We start from the raw sequence: 21,074 nt of genomic DNA, 5'->3' as shown, positions 1-21,074 counted from the left end.
AAAGTACTGTAGTCAATGGAGACGGTGTGTGTCCCTACATTTTGATGCCGTTATATTGCTCTTGAATCTAAAACAGGTGCTCCTGCTACTCCTGCTACTTTACTATTACTATTACTGCTACTTCTAGTAGTAGTACTACTGCCAGTAGAATAGTAGGAGGAGATTACCTCTGCTAGGAGGTTCCTACTTTGCCAGTTTCAGTTGTTGATGTTTTTTTTCTTTCTCTTCCTAGATTAAAGAGGAAAAGACGTGACGCCAGCAGTCGCTCCAGCCTCTCGCTGCCCTCTGCCACACCGGACTCTGAGCTGAGCGTTAACCGTAGTTAGTTGAGTTTATATGCTCCTAAATTACAGTGATTGTTGCATTCAGGCTGTAATTAGCAAAGACAGATTTTCTGATAATGTCAACAGTGGCTGGGTCCACCTTGTAGTTTGTATTTTATGTATTTCAACAGTTTTTACATCCTTTATCAGCAGGTTGCTTTCAGTTTTCCTAAGTGTTGAATTAGAAGTCCATTGTTTTCTAATAGTTTTGTTTTTCCTGCTCAGAGGATGTTGTTATCAGTGTGTTTTTCCTGTAGCTTGTAAAGCAGTTAGGGTTTGAGGGTCAGTGTAGATGTAAGAGGGGAGAACTGATGTGAAGATCCAACATTGCCTGAAAACGTTCTCTACTTTTTCCACAGATTTTTTTACTTCGCACCGAGGAGGACGCTGGGTCGGTGGATTCATTTTTCCACCCTGAATGTGACACATTGAGCCATGCTGCTGTTGCTGCTGACGATCTGCCTTCAAACTTCACTGCAACAAGAACAGGTGACACACCGTATCTCCTGTTTGCTCTCAATATCTAAGGACATTTTTTGTCAGAGATCATGTAGACTCAGCTGAAGCTTTTTGGATAAAGTACAAATATTAGAGGTAAACATTTACGAGCACATACTACTTACTACTACAGTCCTGAAAAAACCCTAGCATAAAACAACCTTATAGAGTGCTCCAGCTATGAATGGTATTTCATTACATCTTTGTTTCTAATTTGCCTTTTTCTTACATAAATAGAAAGTAACAAAAAAAGCAGCAGAATCTAGAAATGCTGAGTCTCCCTGGACTAAAAGCCCACAGTCATTGAGCTGGATGCCTTTTACATGTACACAGTGACAATGCTAAAAGATACAGCAGGTAATATGTACCTGCTGTATCTTTGTAGATTAGTACAAAGTGTCATTAGAACATTTGGACGAAATGAAATGTTGAAGTGGTGTTTGCAGTGTGCGAAAAAGCACACGTCCCACCGTCCGGGACGTGTTATTTACAATAACGGACAAGTAGATCTTGTAATTGACTTGTCCGGTGAACAAGTGACGTTTTTCGCCCTCATTTATTGACAAATTATTGACAAATTAAGTTTACAAAAGGCAGAACTCATTCGCAAATTGTCCGTGTCCGACATTGTTCGTTTAGAAATGTTAGTTTCGGTTCTGCTTGTCAATTCCTAAGGAAATGCATCTCGCCGCTTTCTGTACTGAGACAGGGGCATGGCGTGGCGGGACGTGTAGCACAGTGGCAGGGTTGGGAAGCAAAACTCGGTTCCGAGTAGGAACAAATAACAATTGTCAGGTCCCGGGATTAATAAGAGTTGTGAGGACAGGACGCGAGGCCGAACCCCGCGGACCGCAGCTCTCTCTCTCTCTCTCTATGCTCCGGATCAGCTGATCGCTGCAGCTCAGCGTCTCTCTCTCTCTCTCTCTCTCTTTCTACACACAGCGGATCCGCTGCCCGTTTAACAGCCTCATCTTTGTCAAACTTTCTTATGTTCTTTCTCTAACACGTAATGAAGATTATTAAGCGTTTTAGCTCCTGTGTTGTTAATATTGACCGCCATTACCTTTATGAAGTGAAACAGCCTCCCTGTCTGTGTCCTCGCGTTTTCCTCACATCCCCGGACCCCCAGACTCGGAGGAGCACAGGGATGTCAGTATTGTTTATGAAGCAGGGTATAGAAAGTACATTATTGAAATGAACATACTATTTATTTACTTTTACAAACAGTGAGCAGCTGGGCAGCTGCAGCATGTGTATTGCAGGACATGTGTAAGCGTGCAAGCTTCTTTAAGTTGTAGAAAAGCGTACGCCTATAGGCTATGAAAATAATGTATTATTATTATTAGGCCTATAGTGTTGGACATGTGTGGTTGGACTCTGTCTCACAGGCAGGTTGCAGCATGTGTGTTGCCATATTTTCCATTCTGGACAAGTGAAAAATGTATTCGGACAAGTAAATTGCCAAACTCACTTGTCCATGGACAAGTACTCTCTAAAAACTTTTTCTCACACTGGTTTGATGAAAAGTCTACAATTCATCCCCTTTAATATCTATCCATTTCTCCTAATTTGCAAACTATTTTAACATTATATTTACTGTTTTATGCTAACTGTTTAGACTTCCCTGCTTGTTTAATAGCTGCTTTAACACACACTCTTTTTTTACTTTTTATTTTCATTTTTCACACTGCTTACCAAACATATTTACACAACAACAAGTATTTACAACCAAGATATATAATACTTAAACATAATTAAATGAAGAGAAAAATGTATCAAAATGATAATATGAGACAAGAGGAGGAAAGAAGAACAAATATTATGCTATTTTATCGCTGCAAGTTGTTCTGATGTTTGGTCGAGGGTCTGGCCAAGCAGGTGTAAAGATGAGTCAGCTCCGAATGTCCTGCAGGAAGACACGGTTTTATTGAAATAGGTTTTATTGTCATTTAGGTTTGCAGGGAGTTTTTCCAGGTTTGCATGATCTGTTAACAGATTGAGCCAATGGTTGATTATTATTTTGTTCTGTCTTTGCATTTTTGCTTTTAGTAAAATGATTTTCTTTCCTACTGTTATTGCAATAAGGATGAAAGGTTGGAGATGTTTTTTATGATCTCTCAATTGCAAGACTTTAAGTTAAAGTTACAGCTGAATTAATATATATATATATATATATATATATATATATACATATACATTTTCTAATCACAAAGTTATTAAAAAAAAAGTCAAATTAGTTGAACAACACCACATTATTTCCATATACCCTTGGTAACTGCAGATGTGCTCTTGAGTGCAAGATACCTTGGTTTGGAATCACTTAGTCTAAATCAAAGCAAGCATTTGTCTATCTGTAAATCAATTGAAGAGTCAATTATCTATTGTCCTAATCAGAAAGCTACAGTGTAATGGTTGGCCCAGGCTCCACCAACAGGTACACATACAATATACTTTAGACATAAACGAAAAAGACATACTGTATGTCTTGCAAGAAAATGCAGGATTAAGTAAACTATGCACATGTAAAATAGAATAATATATACAGAAAGTCAAATGAAATACTTGATGTATGTTCTCTGCTTCCTCAGACGCCTCCTCCTGGTCGTTGTGATGTCTCTCAGAGGGAGGAGGTCCACACCTCCTGCACCTCTTGCGCCGCCGTCTCCTCCAGCAGCTGCCCCCGTGGCTTCAGCCAATCGGGCACCCTAAACTGCAGGTACACACGCACACACACACACACACACACACACACACACACACACACACACACACACACACACACACACACACACACACACACACACACACACACACACACACACACACACACACACACACACACACACACACACACACTACAATCTAAGATATTGCACTCACACACAAGTAGAAATACCACGGTGTAGGAATACTCAGTTACAAATAAAGATCCTGCATTAAATATGTTCAAGTAAAAGTACAAACGTATAAGCATCAAAATATACTTAAAGCACTAAAAGAAAAAGTACTTATTCTGCAGATTGGTCAATTTTTTGAATAATATAAATTATTATGTTTTGCGTTACAGTGTTATGAAAGCTGGTAAAGGTGCAGCTAGTTTGAATGACTTTGTATACTGCAGGGTAGCTTGTGGATTTACTCCAGGTGGAACTAAAGTCTGATTTAACGCTTGGTTATATTTCACATCATTCATCCACATCTGTAAAGTAACTAAAGGTATTAATTAAATGTTGGAGTAGAAGTGGCAAAACATGTAAATATTCAATTAAGTATCTCAAAACTGTAGTTAAGTACACTACTTTATTACATGTTCATAGTTACTTAACACCACTGTTAACAATACACACACAGACCTTAGTGTGTCAGAAGGACTAAATAATGTCTGTTCATTTGATGATTTGTTTGGGGGGACAGTAACTTTAAATGAAGATTATGGACAAAGGCAGCCGGTTGGGATGTGTCCAAAATATGGTTAACTATGACAAGTATGGAGGTAAGGTGCAAGAGTCAAACAAATTGATAATAAATATAGGTGATGAAAATGGAGTTGAAGCGAAACATTCATTTTCAAGGGATTGGATTAGCTGGAAGCTGATTTAATTAAAACAGTGGTGATATGATGAAAACCGAGCCGTGTTGCATCATTTTCACCTGTCTTTCATTCACAACAAAACATTACCATCAATCATTTAGGCAGGGTGGCCTCACTGGTGGGAGTAACAAATTATAATTGAAAAATTATGATTGAAGTGCTTACAAATGAAAATGGAAGGGATCAAATGTACTGTATGTGAATAAAAAAATAATAAGATCACCTTGATTGACATTTTAAACGGTGGGGCACGTAATCCACTGTCCGTTCATTACTCACATCATTTATCTGACGTTTTTAAACCACTGTTGATGGCCATGTATTCATTGAAGCTGTTTTTATTAAAATCTGATTTTGATTATTGTGTATTAATTATGTATCACTACATTTTTTACTTTAATTGCATTTTTCATAGTAACAAAAATAATTTGTTTTAGAAGTGGCAGAGATAGTTCTTACTTTCAAGAGCCAACTCAAAACCCACCATTTACATTTTTTTGTAACATTTTTTTTAATTGTATTTATTCTAGGATTTTATTCAATCCTACATTTATTGATTTTTGTTATGACATGTTTTTATTCATCACAAAGTTAGATGTTGCTGCATGAACTGGGAGGGAGATTATAATTGCTTGTATTGCACTTTGACTTGCCTTTTGTTTATGGAAAGTGCTATACAAATAAAGATTGATTGATAGATAGTTGTTGTAGTACTAGTAATATTTGGACGTGGTGTGTTCTGTATGCTGCAGTTATCTGGTGGAGATCAGTGCCAGGAAGACTCTCCTGCTGGGTGGATGTCGGCACACCTGTGTGAAAGGATACATGCAGCCACGCTGCTGCCCACAGCACTGGGGACCCCTGTGTCTATGTAAGACACGCACACGCACACACACACACACACTTGAAAACACTTTTCCGGGAATGTTAAAATGTAGTTTCATTGGAAAAGATCTGCGTATAATACATTATAAAATACAGGCCTGCTGCAAGTTTCATCTCTATCGCAGTAATAGTCTAAATCTACTCGTTGAAAAGTACATTATTTGCCTCCAAATTGTAATGGAATAGGAGTATAAACTAGCATTACTCAAATGTAATCTATTAATGATCATTCCTAATCACATGTCTATCATTCTCTCCTGACTGTCTGTCTGTCTGTCTGTCTGTCTGTCTGTCTGTCTGTCTGTCTGTCTGTCTGTAGCCTGTCCCAGCTGGTCAGGGAAGACCTGTAACTACCATGGAACCTGTCTGGATGGAGACGTGGGAAATGGGACCTGCGTCTGTGATGTCAGTATCCTGTCTGTCTGTTTGTCTGTGACCATCCTACCTGTTTGAGTATAGAGATCAGTATTATTAGTTTACAGTGGAAAGTGCCCTTAACCAACCATTTAAAATAATGAAAACCCACCTGTTTCGTATGCACCTTGGCCATTAAAATATTAACAAAATAAATTCAAATAGGTTCTTAAAAGGGTTTGGCTTATTTGAAGCTAATGTACTTACAGTATTCCAGATAATCGGAATGTGTGCCACCATGATTGATTGCGCTTTTGACTTGATAAAAGTGTCAGCTTAATGTAATTAAAAGCCTACATCCCCACGGGAGTTATGGACATTTTCTTATTTGATGTTTATTTTTTGTTTATTTTAGATTATTGATGTCTTGTCAATATTATATACAAATATAAATGATTTTTACAGCCTTTTTTCTCTCTTTAGGAAAGCTTCTCTGGCTTTGCCTGTCAGGAGTGTAAGAATCCAAACTCCTACGGAGAAAACTGTGATAAAAGTAAGCTCTCTCACTTCTGACCTCTCGTAAACAAAAACAAAAAAAATGTGATGTGTCAATCTTCTGCAAGAATATCCCCATTGTTTGCACAACTGTAATCTATGTATGTGTGTGTGCACAGAGTGTGACTGTGAACATGGAGTGTGTAATGGAGGTCCAGAGGGGGATGGACAGTGTTTTTGTCAGCCGCCCTACACTGGGAAGCGCTGTGACCAAGGTAAGAGCATGACGTGCAGGAATATACTGTATGACATAAAAAACTATATTAACGTGGATCAAACAATATACTACTGCATTTGATCAAGATACAAAATATTATATTTACCGTTATATTGGTTAAATTAAAGAAAATAGCCCTGAAACTATTTCAAAGCTATTTAGCGTTTATATCACACAAGCAAAAAAACACATTATGTTCAAATGTTCACTGCAATGTTCCAGTCGTAAATAATTAAATTAAACTAATACGCAGAATCATATTTGTATACATTGGCATAATTCCATAGTGATAAATGTTGTTTTTGTATTTTTACTAAAACAATCACTGCCATGTACTGCCTTATCTCTGATTGTTATCAATTGTGTCCATATATGAGTGTTTTTTTAAAATTATTATTACATTTTTTTGTCGTGATAACATTTTTGATTTGATTACATTTATTTTGATAGTGTATAACAATATTACATGATAATTATCATACAATACAAAATTAAGGACTCTCAAATTGATATACAAACATATTAGTGAGTCTAAGTTATGTATAAACAAATGATCTACTTAATTACACATCCGAAAAGGGGTGGGAAGAAGTTTACACCCCTTCTCCCAAAAACTAAATTATTAACATATATATATATTATTTATTTTCTTAAAGAAATACATTTTTTATTGAAAAAAACAAACAAACAAAACAAAAACAGATACATAAACAAACAAATAAGCAGATAGATAAACTAACAAATACATAACAGAGGTCCATGATATTCAAGAAAAGATAAAATAACAAACCAAATAAAGAAATAAACTGCAAACACCCAGTTATGATTAAACGGCATCATCCCTGTATCTTGTTCATCCCAAGGAATTTAATTTACTCTCTTAATATTAATCCCATCTATCTTAATAGTTGCTTGTGTATTTATATTGTTATTTCCAAATAATATTATTGTTGTTTTACCCAAATTCAATGATAATTTATTAATGTTGAGCCATAACTTTTGTTTGCATATTTCTGCTGTGATCTCTTCCAATAATAGCTGTAAATTATCTCCAGAACAAAATATATTTGTGTCATCAGCAAACAAAACAAATTTGAGTATTCTTGATACATTGCATACTTCGTTAATATATAATATAAATAGTTTAGGCCCTAGTACTGACCCCTGGGGGACACCGCAGGTAATGTCCAAACATACAGAACAGCAATCTCCCAGCTTCACAAACTGTTGCCTGTTGGTGAAATAACTCCGAACATGACTTATAGAAGCAATCATTCAACGACTTCATCCAAAATAAAACAATCATGTAAATCATTATCTGTCTGATTAAAGAATAGGTCAACAAAATGTGTCCGTACCAAAATAATATTGAAGCTTTCTACCCATGTCGGTTCGTATAACTCCAAGTGACACATCTTGCATTTATTGCTCAAATTCGTTTTGCCTGTCCGTATGATTTGTAATGATTGCCCTCATTGATCTGCTGTTGTGTTTTGTGTTGTCGGCAGTGAGTTCCAGGTGCAATACCTGCAGTCCGTACTCGTACTGTAAAGGAGAAGGAGACGCCGCCGACTGCGAATGTTTGGCCGGACACAGGAGGACGCTACAGGGAAAATGCGCAAGTAAACACACAAATTTTTTTTATTTAGCGATGTCGTTATTTTGGTCCATAGATCAAATGTACATTATTATTAGCATGACCATGTTCCTCTTGATGTACAGTAAGTCAGGGTTAGTCTGAATATGAAAATTCAATATTTTATATTTAATGTTTATTAAAGGTCTACATGCTATTTTTCATCAATATATCACAGGTCTTAGATATAAACAAAAAAAGTCTCTGAATTGTTTAGCTCAAAATACCAAACAGATCGTGCATTGTAGCATCCCATAACCCGCTCTGTTTCAGCCCTGTTTCAAAAGTGCTGATTCTGTCTGTTACTTTAGATGAAAAATAAGGAGCCACTCCCCATGCTGCGAAATATTTGGTTAAAAAGAACACAATGGTGCTCTAGGAGGAGATTCATCGTTATGACATAAAGTGGCCAAAATCTGATCAGCTCATTTTCAGACAGGTTTCTATATAAATGGATCAGGACAAAGAGTGAGAGAATATTTTTTTCTGAAACTTTCAGAATGTCTTTACACAGAGGGGACACATGTTGATGTATACACGACATGAAACAGTGGATTTTGCATAATAGGTGACCTTTAAGCTTTGAGAATAGCAAGCTGACTGACTTTTTCACTGACGCCATCCTCAGGACAAATGTTCCTTTTCTTCCCTATAATACTACAGATTTAATAATATTTGTCTGTTTATTTGTCATCCGTCCAAGAATGTATTTAGCAGTTTATTAAACATCACAGTATCACAGGGATGCTACTGAAGTTACAGACCAATTTTAATGTAGTTGAAGTTCTAATAATTCCCCTTTTATTTTGGATTCATCCAGAAATGTAAATGAAAATAAATGTTTTGTGAATGTTTGTTTAACCCTTATGTTGTGTTCAAAAGCTGTTACCATTCATGGTGTTCGCGGGTCAATTTTGACCCATGAGTTATCTCCAAAGCCAAAGATGAATCTTGATTGGGCTAAATTTGACCCCGAGTCACCCGAAACAATGCTGCTGGGTCTTCCCAGACCCGAACACCAAATTATACACTTTTTTTTTTAGAGACCTCCAGACTTGGCTAAAATTGTCAAAATCTGATTTGTAGTATTTATATATTTCTGTTGTGGAGGATATCATGGAGCCTTGTTCCGATACAAAAAATTAGATTATATAATTTTAACTTGAATTGGGTCACGGGAGATCCGAACACAACATAAGGGTTAAGGTTTGAGTTTGATCTGAACTGAGTTCTGATCTTTGTTTCCTGTCCAGGTATTTGCTCTCTGAGGGAGTGTGACGTCAATGCCCAGTGCTCCTCCACGGGGTCAAAGGTCAGCTGCGCCTGTAAGCCGGACTACCTGGGCGACGGGAAGATCTGTGTACCCAGAAACCTTTGCTCCGAGAACAACGGAGGGTGTCCCATCGACTCCACCATCTGTGTCTTCAAAGGACCCAACAAGGTTAGGACGCCTCCAAAGCCAGGACTAGAATCATTAGAGATTATACCAGTTTCATCACCATCACTGGTGTCATGTCCAGACATTTTGGAATACCATCGTTACCGCGATCAATCTTTAAACACACACACACACATTTTGTTCTTCTTTCTTAGTGCACACTTAGAGGTACATTACTCGTCGCTGGTTATTAAAATAACTAAAATGTTGTTCCCCGAATTTTCGTTTTTGCTTTTATTCAGTTTGCTCAGCACTATATTATATCCTACATTCCTGGTCAGCAGTGTTTGAAGAAGTTCTCCATTACTAAAGTTAAAGTACAAAAACCATGGTCTTAAAATACTCCACTTAAAGTAAAAGTCCTGATTTTAAAATGTAAAAATACAGTCATATTGTCATCTTAATTTAATTCAAGTATTAATATTAAAAGTACTCATTATGCATATGTTTACATTATTATTATATTATTATTATTATTATTATTATTATTATGGTTATTATATTATAATGTTTTAATGTTAAGAGCATTTTAGTATTGTAGTTTGTCAATGTGGAACACATTTAGATACTTGAAATACTGTGTGGATTAGTAATATAGTACTGCATTAAACTTTATTACCATATCAGCTTATTTACCTACAATATTTGCCTCTGAAATTTAGCGGAGTAAAAGCATAAAGTAGCATTAAATGGAAATATTCAAGAAAAGTGCAAATAAGTCAAAAAGTACTAAAGTACAATACAATATAAGTAAGTAAATGTTCTTAGTTACTTCCAACCACTGCTGGTCAGGCTAATCCTCCCAAAAGACATGTGGGACTAAACCTTCTTATCATCCCTTCTGTAGCCAATAAACACATCCTTGTGTTTATTATTTTCATTAACAAATAATGCCTTACATTGCCAAAAGAGTTAAACAGGTCATAAACCCTTTTCATTTTGTAATACCATGATACAATACTGTCACCACAAAAGAGAAAATATATACTGTGCAGTGATGCAAATTAGTCGCTTTTAGGCGCCTCCCGCTTTTTTAACGCTGATTTGGGTGACTTGTGTAATTCGTGGAGAACCGAAGAGTTTTCGTTTTGGGGGGGGGGATCCGTCCGTCCGTCAGTACGTCAGTCCGACTGACGGACAACTTATCACTTCAGAAAAGAAGAAGAAATCTAGACAGCAAAATAATTAAACAAGTGAGTGCCTGTTTTTCCTGACCAAGGACAGGTTCCTTGAACACAACACGAGCGTAACGTGTCTTCACGTGGTATGTCTCGAAAGGAGTGTAGACTAGAGTGCAGTGCTGACGGAGAGCACCGGAACGCAGCTCCAGCTCTTCAAATATTGCAGTACCCATAATGAGCTGTACACACCGCAGTGTTTGCGTGGCTGTGTCTTTAGTTGTAAGCACAGTGGCCATCTGTTTTTATTAGCATCTGGTTAGCTAGCTATGCTAACAAATTTAAAGAGCTTTTCTACAACCAGGTGGAAGAGAGCTCTCTCCTGAGAGGCTCAAATAACCTCAGCTCAGTGAGGTTAAGGCACACTTTGATATGATCATTATAGTTATTAATGAGACATTAGAGACTAAATGAAAAACAGGTATAAAATACTATATGACAGTAAAACAAAGTTGTTATTAACAACAAACAAAAATACAGTTTAAAAGGGGAGTGATTTGTAAAATATCCAAAAAGAAAAATCTGCTTACAGTTCTGTTTCAAATGGGTGTTGAGATGTATCCATAGATCTCCTAATGTTGCTCTCAAAGTGCACCAGATTGATGCTTTTAACTTCAATATTAAAAAAAAAAATCCCCCCCCCCCTTAAATCATGTTCACATGGATAGGATACTAAATACATTTACACACATCTTGTGTCCATATCTTTCTGTTTTGGTGGTCATGCCACAACCGTGCACATGCATGCATACGTGAGTCATGGTGAGATATCTTGATAAAGAGGTTGCTTTTTCTTTGCACAGCATGAAAGAAAGGTGAAATGAATGGACTGTGATTTAATTTTTTTAAGCAGGTTAAGTTCAATAATTTGTACGGCCCTCAGAGAATGTTGTAAAAATTGAAAGGAAAAAGGTTCCCCATCCCTGCTGTAAATAATAATAAAAACCCTTGATTTATAACTTAACATCTCTGTCTCCTATTGATCTGAGTATATTATAAAGAATAGCCAGTTAATTGAAGCATTATAGCACAGGCCTTTGTCAGACGGTATATTACACTGTTTTTTTTCGAATAGTTCTCTCTTTTTTTCACCATACCTGTGTTTGCATCACTGACTGTGAATATCCCCCATTATCAGAATCAGTAACAGACCCAACAACACAGTCAAAGATTCAAAGTGTAGAAATAAAACCAGAGCTAAATCCTGAGACTTTGTTTAACCTCACTCCCTCTGTCTCTCTGTCCCTCAGTCCAGCTGTGAGTGTATGTTCGGCATGTCGCCTGTAGGAGGAAACGCTGAGTTTGGTTGTCAGCTGGTCTCTGCCTGCTCAGCCGATACCTGTGACCCCACTGCTGTCTGTCAAACTGGAGTGGATGGACAACCAAAGTAAGACTAAAATATTTGTTATCCTCTAGAGCAGCGGTTTTCAAAGTGTGAGGCGCGCCTCCCCTGGGGGGCGCCAGAGAGCTTCAGGGGAGGAGAATGGACTGTGATTTAATGAGAAACAAAAGAACGAGAAAAAGACGAGTAAAGTGGCACTTACCCACTTGTGGCTGTCTGTGGACAGTGAGTTCCCCCACCTCGCCAAAAAGGCTGTAAAAGTGCTCATTCCCTTCCCCTCCACCTACCTGTGTGAGTGCAGGTTTTCCGCATTGACTTTGATCAAAAGCAAGTACCAGTCAAGGCTGCAGCCAGAGGATGATCTGCGTTTATTCCTCTGTGCATCAAAGACGCAGACTCATTTTTCTCACTAAAGTAGGGGTGAGTGTAATAAGGAGGCAAAGTTGACGCTCAGTGTGTTGCCGGGAGCATATAAGGATTTATCCACCATGTTGAAAATGTTAAAAAAAATATGTCTTGAGAACACGGCGTGCGGAAATATACGGGTCGTGCTGCAGCTAGATGTGACTGTCCTCTGTAAGAAGGTGTAGGCGACTGACATGCAAGGAAGAACGGCTGTCCACAGGCTGTTCCAACTTTAACAACTGTATTAACTTCCAGGGTAGTGAATTGAACATGCAATTGTAATTGGGTGTGTGGTATATTTTCATGCACGGACACGCATGTTCCACAACACACAAACTGAACAACACTCAACTTTCCGATCGCTACCAGCGTCCTTGCGATCTTGTTATAATAACAAGTGCACGTTACTGATGCAATATGGTTGAGACAATTCGGGCTTATTCTAGAGGGGTGCAAGGAATAGTCCAAGTAGTGGGGGAGTTTTATAGAATATGTTTAAAACATAAAAATAAAAAGGTTTAAAAAAGTTATTGTTTAATGTTTTAAGGAGGTGACGCTACTCACCCAATCAAATCGGTGCAGTCAGCACGATAGATTCAAACACACACAGAGACGAAGAGGAGAGAAACAGTCAGAGTAATTTCAAATGGCGGAAGGTAGACAGCGAAAACAGAGCATTTAATTACATTTTCTCTTACTGGACCTCTTTGAAATGCAATTGAATACCCCTGCATTATAGCAACAACAACAATAATAATAATAATAATAACAGCAATAATAATTGGGAGTGGGGGCGCGGCTGTTCTTATGTTCTCTGAGGGGAGGCTCACCTACCCACACTTTGAAAACCCCTGCTCTAGAGCTAGCTCTAGATCAGGGTCTAGACACCAGACTAGAACCAGATGTGGACACTGAGTCGGTTTCTTTTTTTCCCTTTGTCTGTCTCTCTCATCAAGTTGTAGTGAGTAGTAGTTTTGTAGTACTCAAGACCGGTCTTGGTCTCGAGACCGTTATTGGTTAAAATGCAACCAATAATGTGACTTCACTGACTTACTTTTAAGCACCCACGAGACTCCGAATCTTTGCCCTCATGCGCCGCTTAATGTTTGTAAACATGGGACTGGTCTGTACCGGCTGCTACTCCCCCCCACCTCTCCCCACCCCGTAAACACACACACATACTCAAACAGTCTCGAAGTGAAGATGTCGGGAAATTCAACTACAATTACATTTGGCTACACAAACCACAAAAGTCTCACTAATTTACACATTTTAATTAAAATAATCACTTTTTGAGTAAATATGATGAAGTTGAATATATATGTTGCTGTTTGTATGTGGGTCTTTTAATAATGATGTGCATCTTTCAGATCAAATTGTCTATGTTATCTTCCACATTTCATTGTAAGTGTAATATGTAGTGTTGGATTCACACTAGTCTGGTTCCGGTCTTGACTCGCTCTCGCCCTGCCTTGGTCTTGGTCTTGACTCGGTCTCGACCTCTTAAAGTCTTGGTCTTTCTACACTCCAGTCTTGGTCTTGGTCTTGACTTAGTCTCGGATAAGGTGGAGAAAGAAATATAAATATTCTGGCAATGTACATATTTGTTGGCCATTTTTCATTAACTATTTCACTGCATTAAAAAAATGGGCCGGTCTAACAGCAGTCTGACAGTACCATAAAATACATGTAAATAAAACACAATAACAAAACATCTATTTGGGCTAACACTACTACAGTATTTTTTGTATCATTAAGTTTTAAAAAAAAGATCATATTGTGTTTCTGCACTTGTTCTGTGGGAAACGGACCTGTTTGATAAATGCACGTTTTGTTCAGCCGGATACCTGCTTTTATAATTTTCGAATCATAAATCTAATCGCTAGATTTATGATCAATATATTTATGATTAGAAAATGAGAAACTAACTGCACAACTCTATTAATTAACTATCTATAAATAAATAAAAATGGTTGTTGTCAGTTTGTGTGAATATGTGTGCTTTTCCGTGTCATCAATATTTCTCACCCCATTTTTCTCAGATGTGTGTGTAATGCTCGTCAGATTGGCGACGGACGGCGTTGCTATGGTAACCTGATGGAACGGCTGATTGAGCTGGACAGAAGTGGGAGTCAAAGAGGAACACTGACAGGAGCCGTCGCCTTGTTCGGTAAAGGAAATACAAATGAACTGTTTAAAAAGAAAAAGGTACTTTGTGTTTCAGACTTCTAACAAGCTGGTACTTTGAGCGGTGCCAGTTCAAAATTTTTTAGTCATTACAATTGCTACAAAAAAGTGCGTGTTACTTTAATCAGGAGGCAATAATGTCAGAACACATAATTATATCTTTAACATTATTGTGAAAGAAGAGACTTGCAGTTTTCCTTTTTGGATCTACTTTTTGGATATTTTCTCTGTTTTAGGAGAAGGCTGTTCAATGCAGCTGAGTCGAGATGGACCCTTCACAGCTTTCATCCCACTGCTGAAAACACCTCTGACTGTAGGTCGCCTGTCTGTCTTGAATCTTTATACCTCTAATTGAAAAAAATATCACATCAAATCACTCTTATTTCGTCAGTTTAGAACATCTCTTACTAAAAGGCAAGGGAATTCAATATAGGCTCTATACCAACACAAATACAAAATGAACTTTTCTTTGACCTGTTAAAATCTATTATTGCTGATACACATACTTTGGTAAATCAGAGTCACAGCTACATGAGTTAAAATATTCTGTTCTCTCCTACAGTTACACTAGAAAAGGAAATCAGAGACAAGGCCACCTGTTGCCCAAAAAAACGTGCTGTAAAAGTGACGAAAAACAGACCAAATACAAAGGCAGCCAAAACAGCCTGCACATGGATCAGGAGGAGTGATTTATAAAGGGGTCTGCCAATTTTTGACCAACCTATTTCTGATGTTCAAAAACCCACAACTCCCTTTGATGCTGGTTACTTTTGTATCTGAGAATCATGTAGTCTTCAGAGGAATACTTTTTTATTTCGTTATTCTAAATTTCATTTGGATTGCAGCCTAATTATTATCTCGAACCTTTAGACGTTTGCACATTTTACCGCAATAGCCGGACAACATAATCAACTTGTGGGCGGTTTTGGCGCAGTGTTTAGAGCGTTGAGCCGCCACTGCGTCAGGCCGTTGTGTCCTTGGGCAAGACACTTTACATGCATTTGCTCCTGTGGGTAATGTCCACAGTAATGACTCTTACATGTCTAATATGTGTAATGTGTAATTGTAAAGCGCTTTGAGCACCTGTAAAAGCGCTCTAATAAAAAATATAATGCATTATTATTATTATTAACTAATTAATAACAAATGATTGATCTACGATGTCTCTACAGGGCGTTAACGAGGAGCTGGTGTGTCAAAACCACCTGATCGAGGGTCAGCGCCTCTACAAGGAGCTGGAGGGACGAGACTTCAACATGTTAGGAGGAGCCAAGATGAGGAACAAAGACAACAAGGTAACTTTTTCTCAAACTAAATGTAAATGAATTTTATGGGCATAAATATGTCTCATAATTATTTGTGTGAACATAAAAATAATTTGTGTGTAAATATGTGATTTGTAAATGTAAAACACCATCCACAAATGCATTTACAAGATTTGCTAACTCACAAATAAATGTGCAAGTGTAAAACGGATTTGCAAATACGCTAAATATTTTCACAAATAAAAAAAAGATCTGTGAATATCTCTTTAACATTTACAACTTTCGATCAGGCATTTGTGAATCCAATTTGTATTTGTCAAACAAAAATGTAATTGCGGATCTTAAATCTCTGCTCGTGGATCTCACATTTCTGCTTGTGGATCGTCTTTTTACACACACGGAATTTTGAGACATATTTTCCGCCGGTCTCCGCTAAAATCTACCCGTGTCACTCGGTTATTTTCGGAAACCACGTGATGGCCTGCTGATGACGACATTTACGCATGATTTCAAAGTAAGAGCATGATGGTTTGTTTAATGCTCTGTTTTTTTATTATAATGAACAGCGGAACGTTAGAGACATTCTTTATCACAATCATCATCATCATGTTTTAGTGATACAGTTAGTTTGTGTTCGTTTATTGGTTCAATACAGCGTATATCGAGCACTTTCGTTGATGTTTAAGTACAGGCTATACGCCACTTTCGGATCCCGGGGGGAGCAGCTGGCAGCGAAGTAGCCCAGATAAAACTCTTTCTTCATTGTTTGTTGTGTATTCAGTCAAGCGGGTCAAAGTTACAATGTAAAATTGTAAGTACAATGTAAAGTCCTGTACTCTGCAGGTGCCGGTAAAGAGCAATACAATGACAAAACATTTCCAAACAAAACAACTAGTAGGTAGTTAGGCAGGCAGGCAGACAGACAGACAGATGGACAGACGGACAGACGGACAGACGGACAGACGGATAGACGGATAGACGGATGGATAGATATCATATATAGATAGATACTTCATTCATCCCAAATTGTGGAAACAAGTATAAACGCAATAACATTAAATACAAATGAAAGCAATAGACAGGAATATATGCATATACAGTAGGAAGGACACGATGAATATTATAACATTTAATGTAGCCTTACTATGAAGGCTAACCTAAATACAGTGCTTTTCTACAGATTACTTTATTACTGCACTGGTAAGGTAAAATTAGGCCGATTAATAAGATGTGAAGTGCTTTGTAACTTTGACCCGCTTGACTGAATACACAACAAACAATGAAGAAAAGAGTTTTATCTGGGCTGCTTCGCTGCCAGCTGTTCCCCCCGGGATCCGAAAGTGGACACAACACAAACTAACAGTATCACTATAACATGATGATGATGATGATGATGATGATGATGATGATGATGATGATGATGATGATGATGATGATGATGGTGAAGTAAGAATGCCTCTAACGTTCCGCTCTTCATTATAATAATGTTATTACTGTCAGGAAATGTACAACCTAACCCTGGTCCGCCCAGTAGCAGTAGTCAGATCGCTACTCCTGCTGATTTTAAAGCTAGGTCTGGGTTGGGTTTCATCCACTTGAATGTGCGCTGTCTGTTAGGTAAACTAGATTTTGTCCGCATTTGGGCAAGCTCGACTGACGCTGACGTCATTGTTTTATCAGAAACATGGCTAAATAAATCTATTTTGGCCTCTGACATTGCCTTAAATGGTTATAATGTTTATCGTACCGACCGGCCTAATAAAGGTGGTGGCGTTGCCATTTATGTTAAGAATAAGTTCAGTGTAACCACATTACTTTCCAAATCTATCAGTAAGCAATTTCGAATTTTTAGCCATAAATATAGAAGTGGCAAGGGAGCAACAGGTCATGGTAGTGAGTTGTTACAGACCCCCCTCAGCTGTCAAAGACTCCTTGTCTTCACTAGCAAATCTTTTATCACAACTAGACTACAAGGAAATAGTGCTACTTGGAGATTTTAACTGGGACTGGTTAACTGCAGTGTCAGAGGATTTTAAAAACCTTTGTATCTCTTTACATGTTACTCAGATTGTAGACAGTCCTACTCGCCCTAACATTAAGTCCCCTGATAAATCCTCCCTAATTGATCTCATTTTAACTAATGTGCCCCATAAATACTCATCTGTGGGAGTATTTGCAAATGATCTGAGTGATCACTGTGTTGTAGCCACAATTAGGGTCACTAAGGTCCAAAAGGTTAAACCTCACATTATCATTAAGAGAGACAAAAAACATTTTGTGGAGCAGGGTCTTGTTCATGATCTGTTTGGGTTTGATTGGGGAAAAATCGATCTGTGTGCTGATGTAGAAACTGCATGGTCTTATTTTTATCTTGGTTTTATGGAGATCATTGATAGACATGCACCCCTGCGTAAATTTAGAGTAAAGGAACAAGACAATCCTTGGTTTTCTGCTGAGCTGTCCAGTCTCCTTCATGAGAGAAACAAGGCCTGGGCAAAGGCTAGGAAATCAGGCTCAGAGGTAGAATGGCTGCGTTTTAGGCAGCTAAGAAATAGCTTCACTTTACATATCAAAAGTGCTAAATCAAAGTACGATCTGTCAGTAACCACAAAGAATCTGAATAATCCTGGAACATTTTGGAAAGCCATTAAATCGTTATCCACCGGTGATATCCGTAATGAGCTACCTCCGTGCATTACCACAGCATCTGGCTCTATATCGGACAGGGCTACTATGCTAAATTGCTTTAATGAGCATTTTGTGTCCTGTGGTTCTCTATTTGATTCTGTCACTAACTCTGCTTCTGTGAACACTACAGTCTGTGACTCTGAAAAATGTGTGTGAAAACCCTTTTAGTTTTACTCCTTTTACTGTTGATGTTGTTCGTGAAGCTTTAACCAAGTTAGATCCTAAGAAACCGGCTGGCCCGGACAACGTAACCTTTCTTTTTAAAGATAGCTGCAGATTTTATTGCTCCACCTCTCACTACTCTTTTTAACCTCTCCCTCAGCACAAACACAATTCAAAAATTGTGGAAGTCAGCGTATGTCCTGCCTTTACTAAAAGGAGGGGATGCCACCTTATTAACTAACTATAGGCCAATCTTTAAGTTGTCAGTTCTGGCTAAGGTTCTTGAACGCTTAGTGATTGAACAGGTAAAGGTGTTTTTATGTACAAATGACATCCTGTCTAAACATCAGTCAGGCTTCAGAAAGCAACACAGCACCATCACTGCCACAATGAAAGTGGTGATTGATGTGGCAAGTATTTTAGATAATAAGCAGAGTTGTGCAGCTCTATTTATTGACCTTTCCAAAGCATTTGACACCGTTGAGCATCGCATTTTAAAGCAGAGGCTAGCCAGTATAGGCATGTCCAGCCATGCAGTGGGGTGGTTTGTGAACTACCTCTCTGAAAGGTCCCAATGTGTTCATTTTGATGGGCTGTCTTCTGAGTGGTTGAACATTGTAAATGGTGTTCCCCAAGGTTCTGTTTTAGGTCCACTTTTATTCTCCATCTACATCAACAGTTTAGGTGAAAATGTCGATGAAGTTACTTTACATTTTTATGCGGATGATACCGTGATGTACTCTGCAGGTCCCTCCATTAAGGAGGCTGGTGTTAAATTACAGGCTGTTTTTAACATTATTCAGACTCAGCTCTCTGAACTAAAGCTTCTTTTAAATGTTGAGAAAACCAAGGTAATGCTCTTTTCTAAAGCTAAAAAGACACCAGAGCCTGTTTCAGATATTCTAACTACGCAAGGAATAAAACTTGAAGTGGTTACCTGTTACAAATACCTTGGTATCTGGCTTGATGATTGTCTCACTTTTAAACTTCATGTCAATAACCTGCTTAAAAAGCTGAGGGTTAAGCTAGGTTTCTTCTACAGGAACAAATCCTGTTTCTCACTTGAGACCAGGAAAAGGCTAGTCACTGTGACCTTTTTACCTGTGCTGGACTATGGTGATTTGATGTATATGAATGCACCTGCCAATTGCCTGGTCAAGTTAGATGCTGCGTATCACAGTGCACTAAGATTTGTGACAAACTGTAAAGTATTAACCCATCACTGTACCCTGTATGCAAGGGCTGCTTTCACTAACTGTACGGAGGCTCAGTCACTGATACATTTTTATATACAAAGCCATGTTAGGGAAACTTCCATCTTATATCTGCTCCCTGATCTCACCGAAAATTGTAATTGGCTACTGCCTGAGATCGAATGCTGTGGTTTTATTAAATGTGCCAACTGCTAGGACTGTCTTAGGGAAGACAGCTTTTAGATGCGCAGCTCCACTGTCATGGAATTGTCTGCAAATTAAATTGAAACTGAGCAATCTGGTGCCACTAAATGTTTTTAAAGCTTGGTTGGATGCTACTCAATCGGAAGTTATTGGTACCTGTTTATGTGGATAATTATGTAAATGATGCTGTATGATGTCCTTTTGTTGTTCTATTTATGTTTTTATGTTTCATGTGGAACTACTTGAGCAGGTCTCCCTTGAAAAAGAGATCAATGATCTCAATGGGATTCATCTGTATAAATAAAGGTTTGAAATTAAATTAAATAAAAAAACAGAGCATTAAACAAACCATCATGCTCTTACTTTGAAATCATGCGGAAATGTCGTCATCAGCAGGCCATCACCTGGTTTCCGAAAATAACCGAGTGACACGAGTAGATTTTAGCGGAGACCGGCGGAAAATATGTCTCAAAATTCCGTGTGTAAAAAGACGATCCACAAGCAGAAATGTGAGATCCACGAGCAGAGATTTAAGATCCGCAAGCGCATTTTTGTTCGATAAATACAAATTGGATTCACAAATGCCTGATCAAAAGTTGTAAATGTTAAAGAGATATTCACAGATCTTTTTTTTATTTGTGAAAATATTTAGCGTATTTGCAGATCCGTTTTACACTTGCACATTTATTTGTGAGTTAGCAAATCTTTTAAATGCATTTGTGGATGGTGTTTTACATTTACAAATCACATATTTACACACATTATTTTTATGTTCACACAAATAATTATGAGACATATTTATGCCCATAGAATTTAAACAAAATTGCATGTCAACAGGGCTGCCACCTTATGGTTAGTTTGTTATTTTATGGCAACAACAGAAGTAGGACACAAGGAGTTTCTCTCCCAAACACTCCCCCCAACCTTAAATGCCTCCATTTGACTCCTTTGC

At 37.9% G+C, this 21,074-nt stretch overlaps 1 protein-coding gene across 5 annotated transcripts in view; it reads left to right on the top strand.

The window, feature by feature from the left end:
• The window catches only part of stab1 (stabilin 1), a 161,778-nt gene that overhangs the window by 2,230 nt on the left and 138,474 nt on the right, over positions 1 to 21,074 (top strand). For 3 of the 5 annotated variants that reach the window (XM_079682469.1, XM_079682472.1, XM_079682473.1), the window contains exons 3-14: positions 233 to 812; positions 3,410 to 3,537; positions 5,166 to 5,284; positions 5,618 to 5,703; positions 6,136 to 6,205; positions 6,327 to 6,422; positions 7,933 to 8,046; positions 9,314 to 9,501; positions 11,927 to 12,063; positions 14,466 to 14,593; positions 14,847 to 14,923; positions 15,783 to 15,905. In XM_079682469.1, coding sequence (XP_079538595.1) covers positions 759 to 812; positions 3,410 to 3,537; positions 5,166 to 5,284; positions 5,618 to 5,703; positions 6,136 to 6,205; positions 6,327 to 6,422; positions 7,933 to 8,046; positions 9,314 to 9,501; positions 11,927 to 12,063; positions 14,466 to 14,593; positions 14,847 to 14,923; positions 15,783 to 15,905 — 1,320 coding nt within the window. In that variant the 5' untranslated portion in view covers positions 233 to 758. The remainder of the gene's footprint in view (positions 1 to 232; positions 813 to 3,409; positions 3,538 to 5,165; positions 5,285 to 5,617; positions 5,704 to 6,135; positions 6,206 to 6,326; positions 6,423 to 7,932; positions 8,047 to 9,313; positions 9,502 to 11,926; positions 12,064 to 14,465; positions 14,594 to 14,846; positions 14,924 to 15,782; positions 15,906 to 21,074) is intronic. The other 2 variants (XM_079682470.1, XM_079682471.1) reach the window with 2 other exon arrangements.

This window comes from Notothenia rossii (genome assembly GCF_949606895.1).
Source record: "Notothenia rossii genome assembly, chromosome: 5".
Lineage (NCBI taxonomy): Eukaryota > Metazoa > Chordata > Actinopteri > Perciformes > Nototheniidae > Notothenia > Notothenia rossii.
This window is presented reverse-complemented; position numbering and strand designations above follow the sequence as displayed.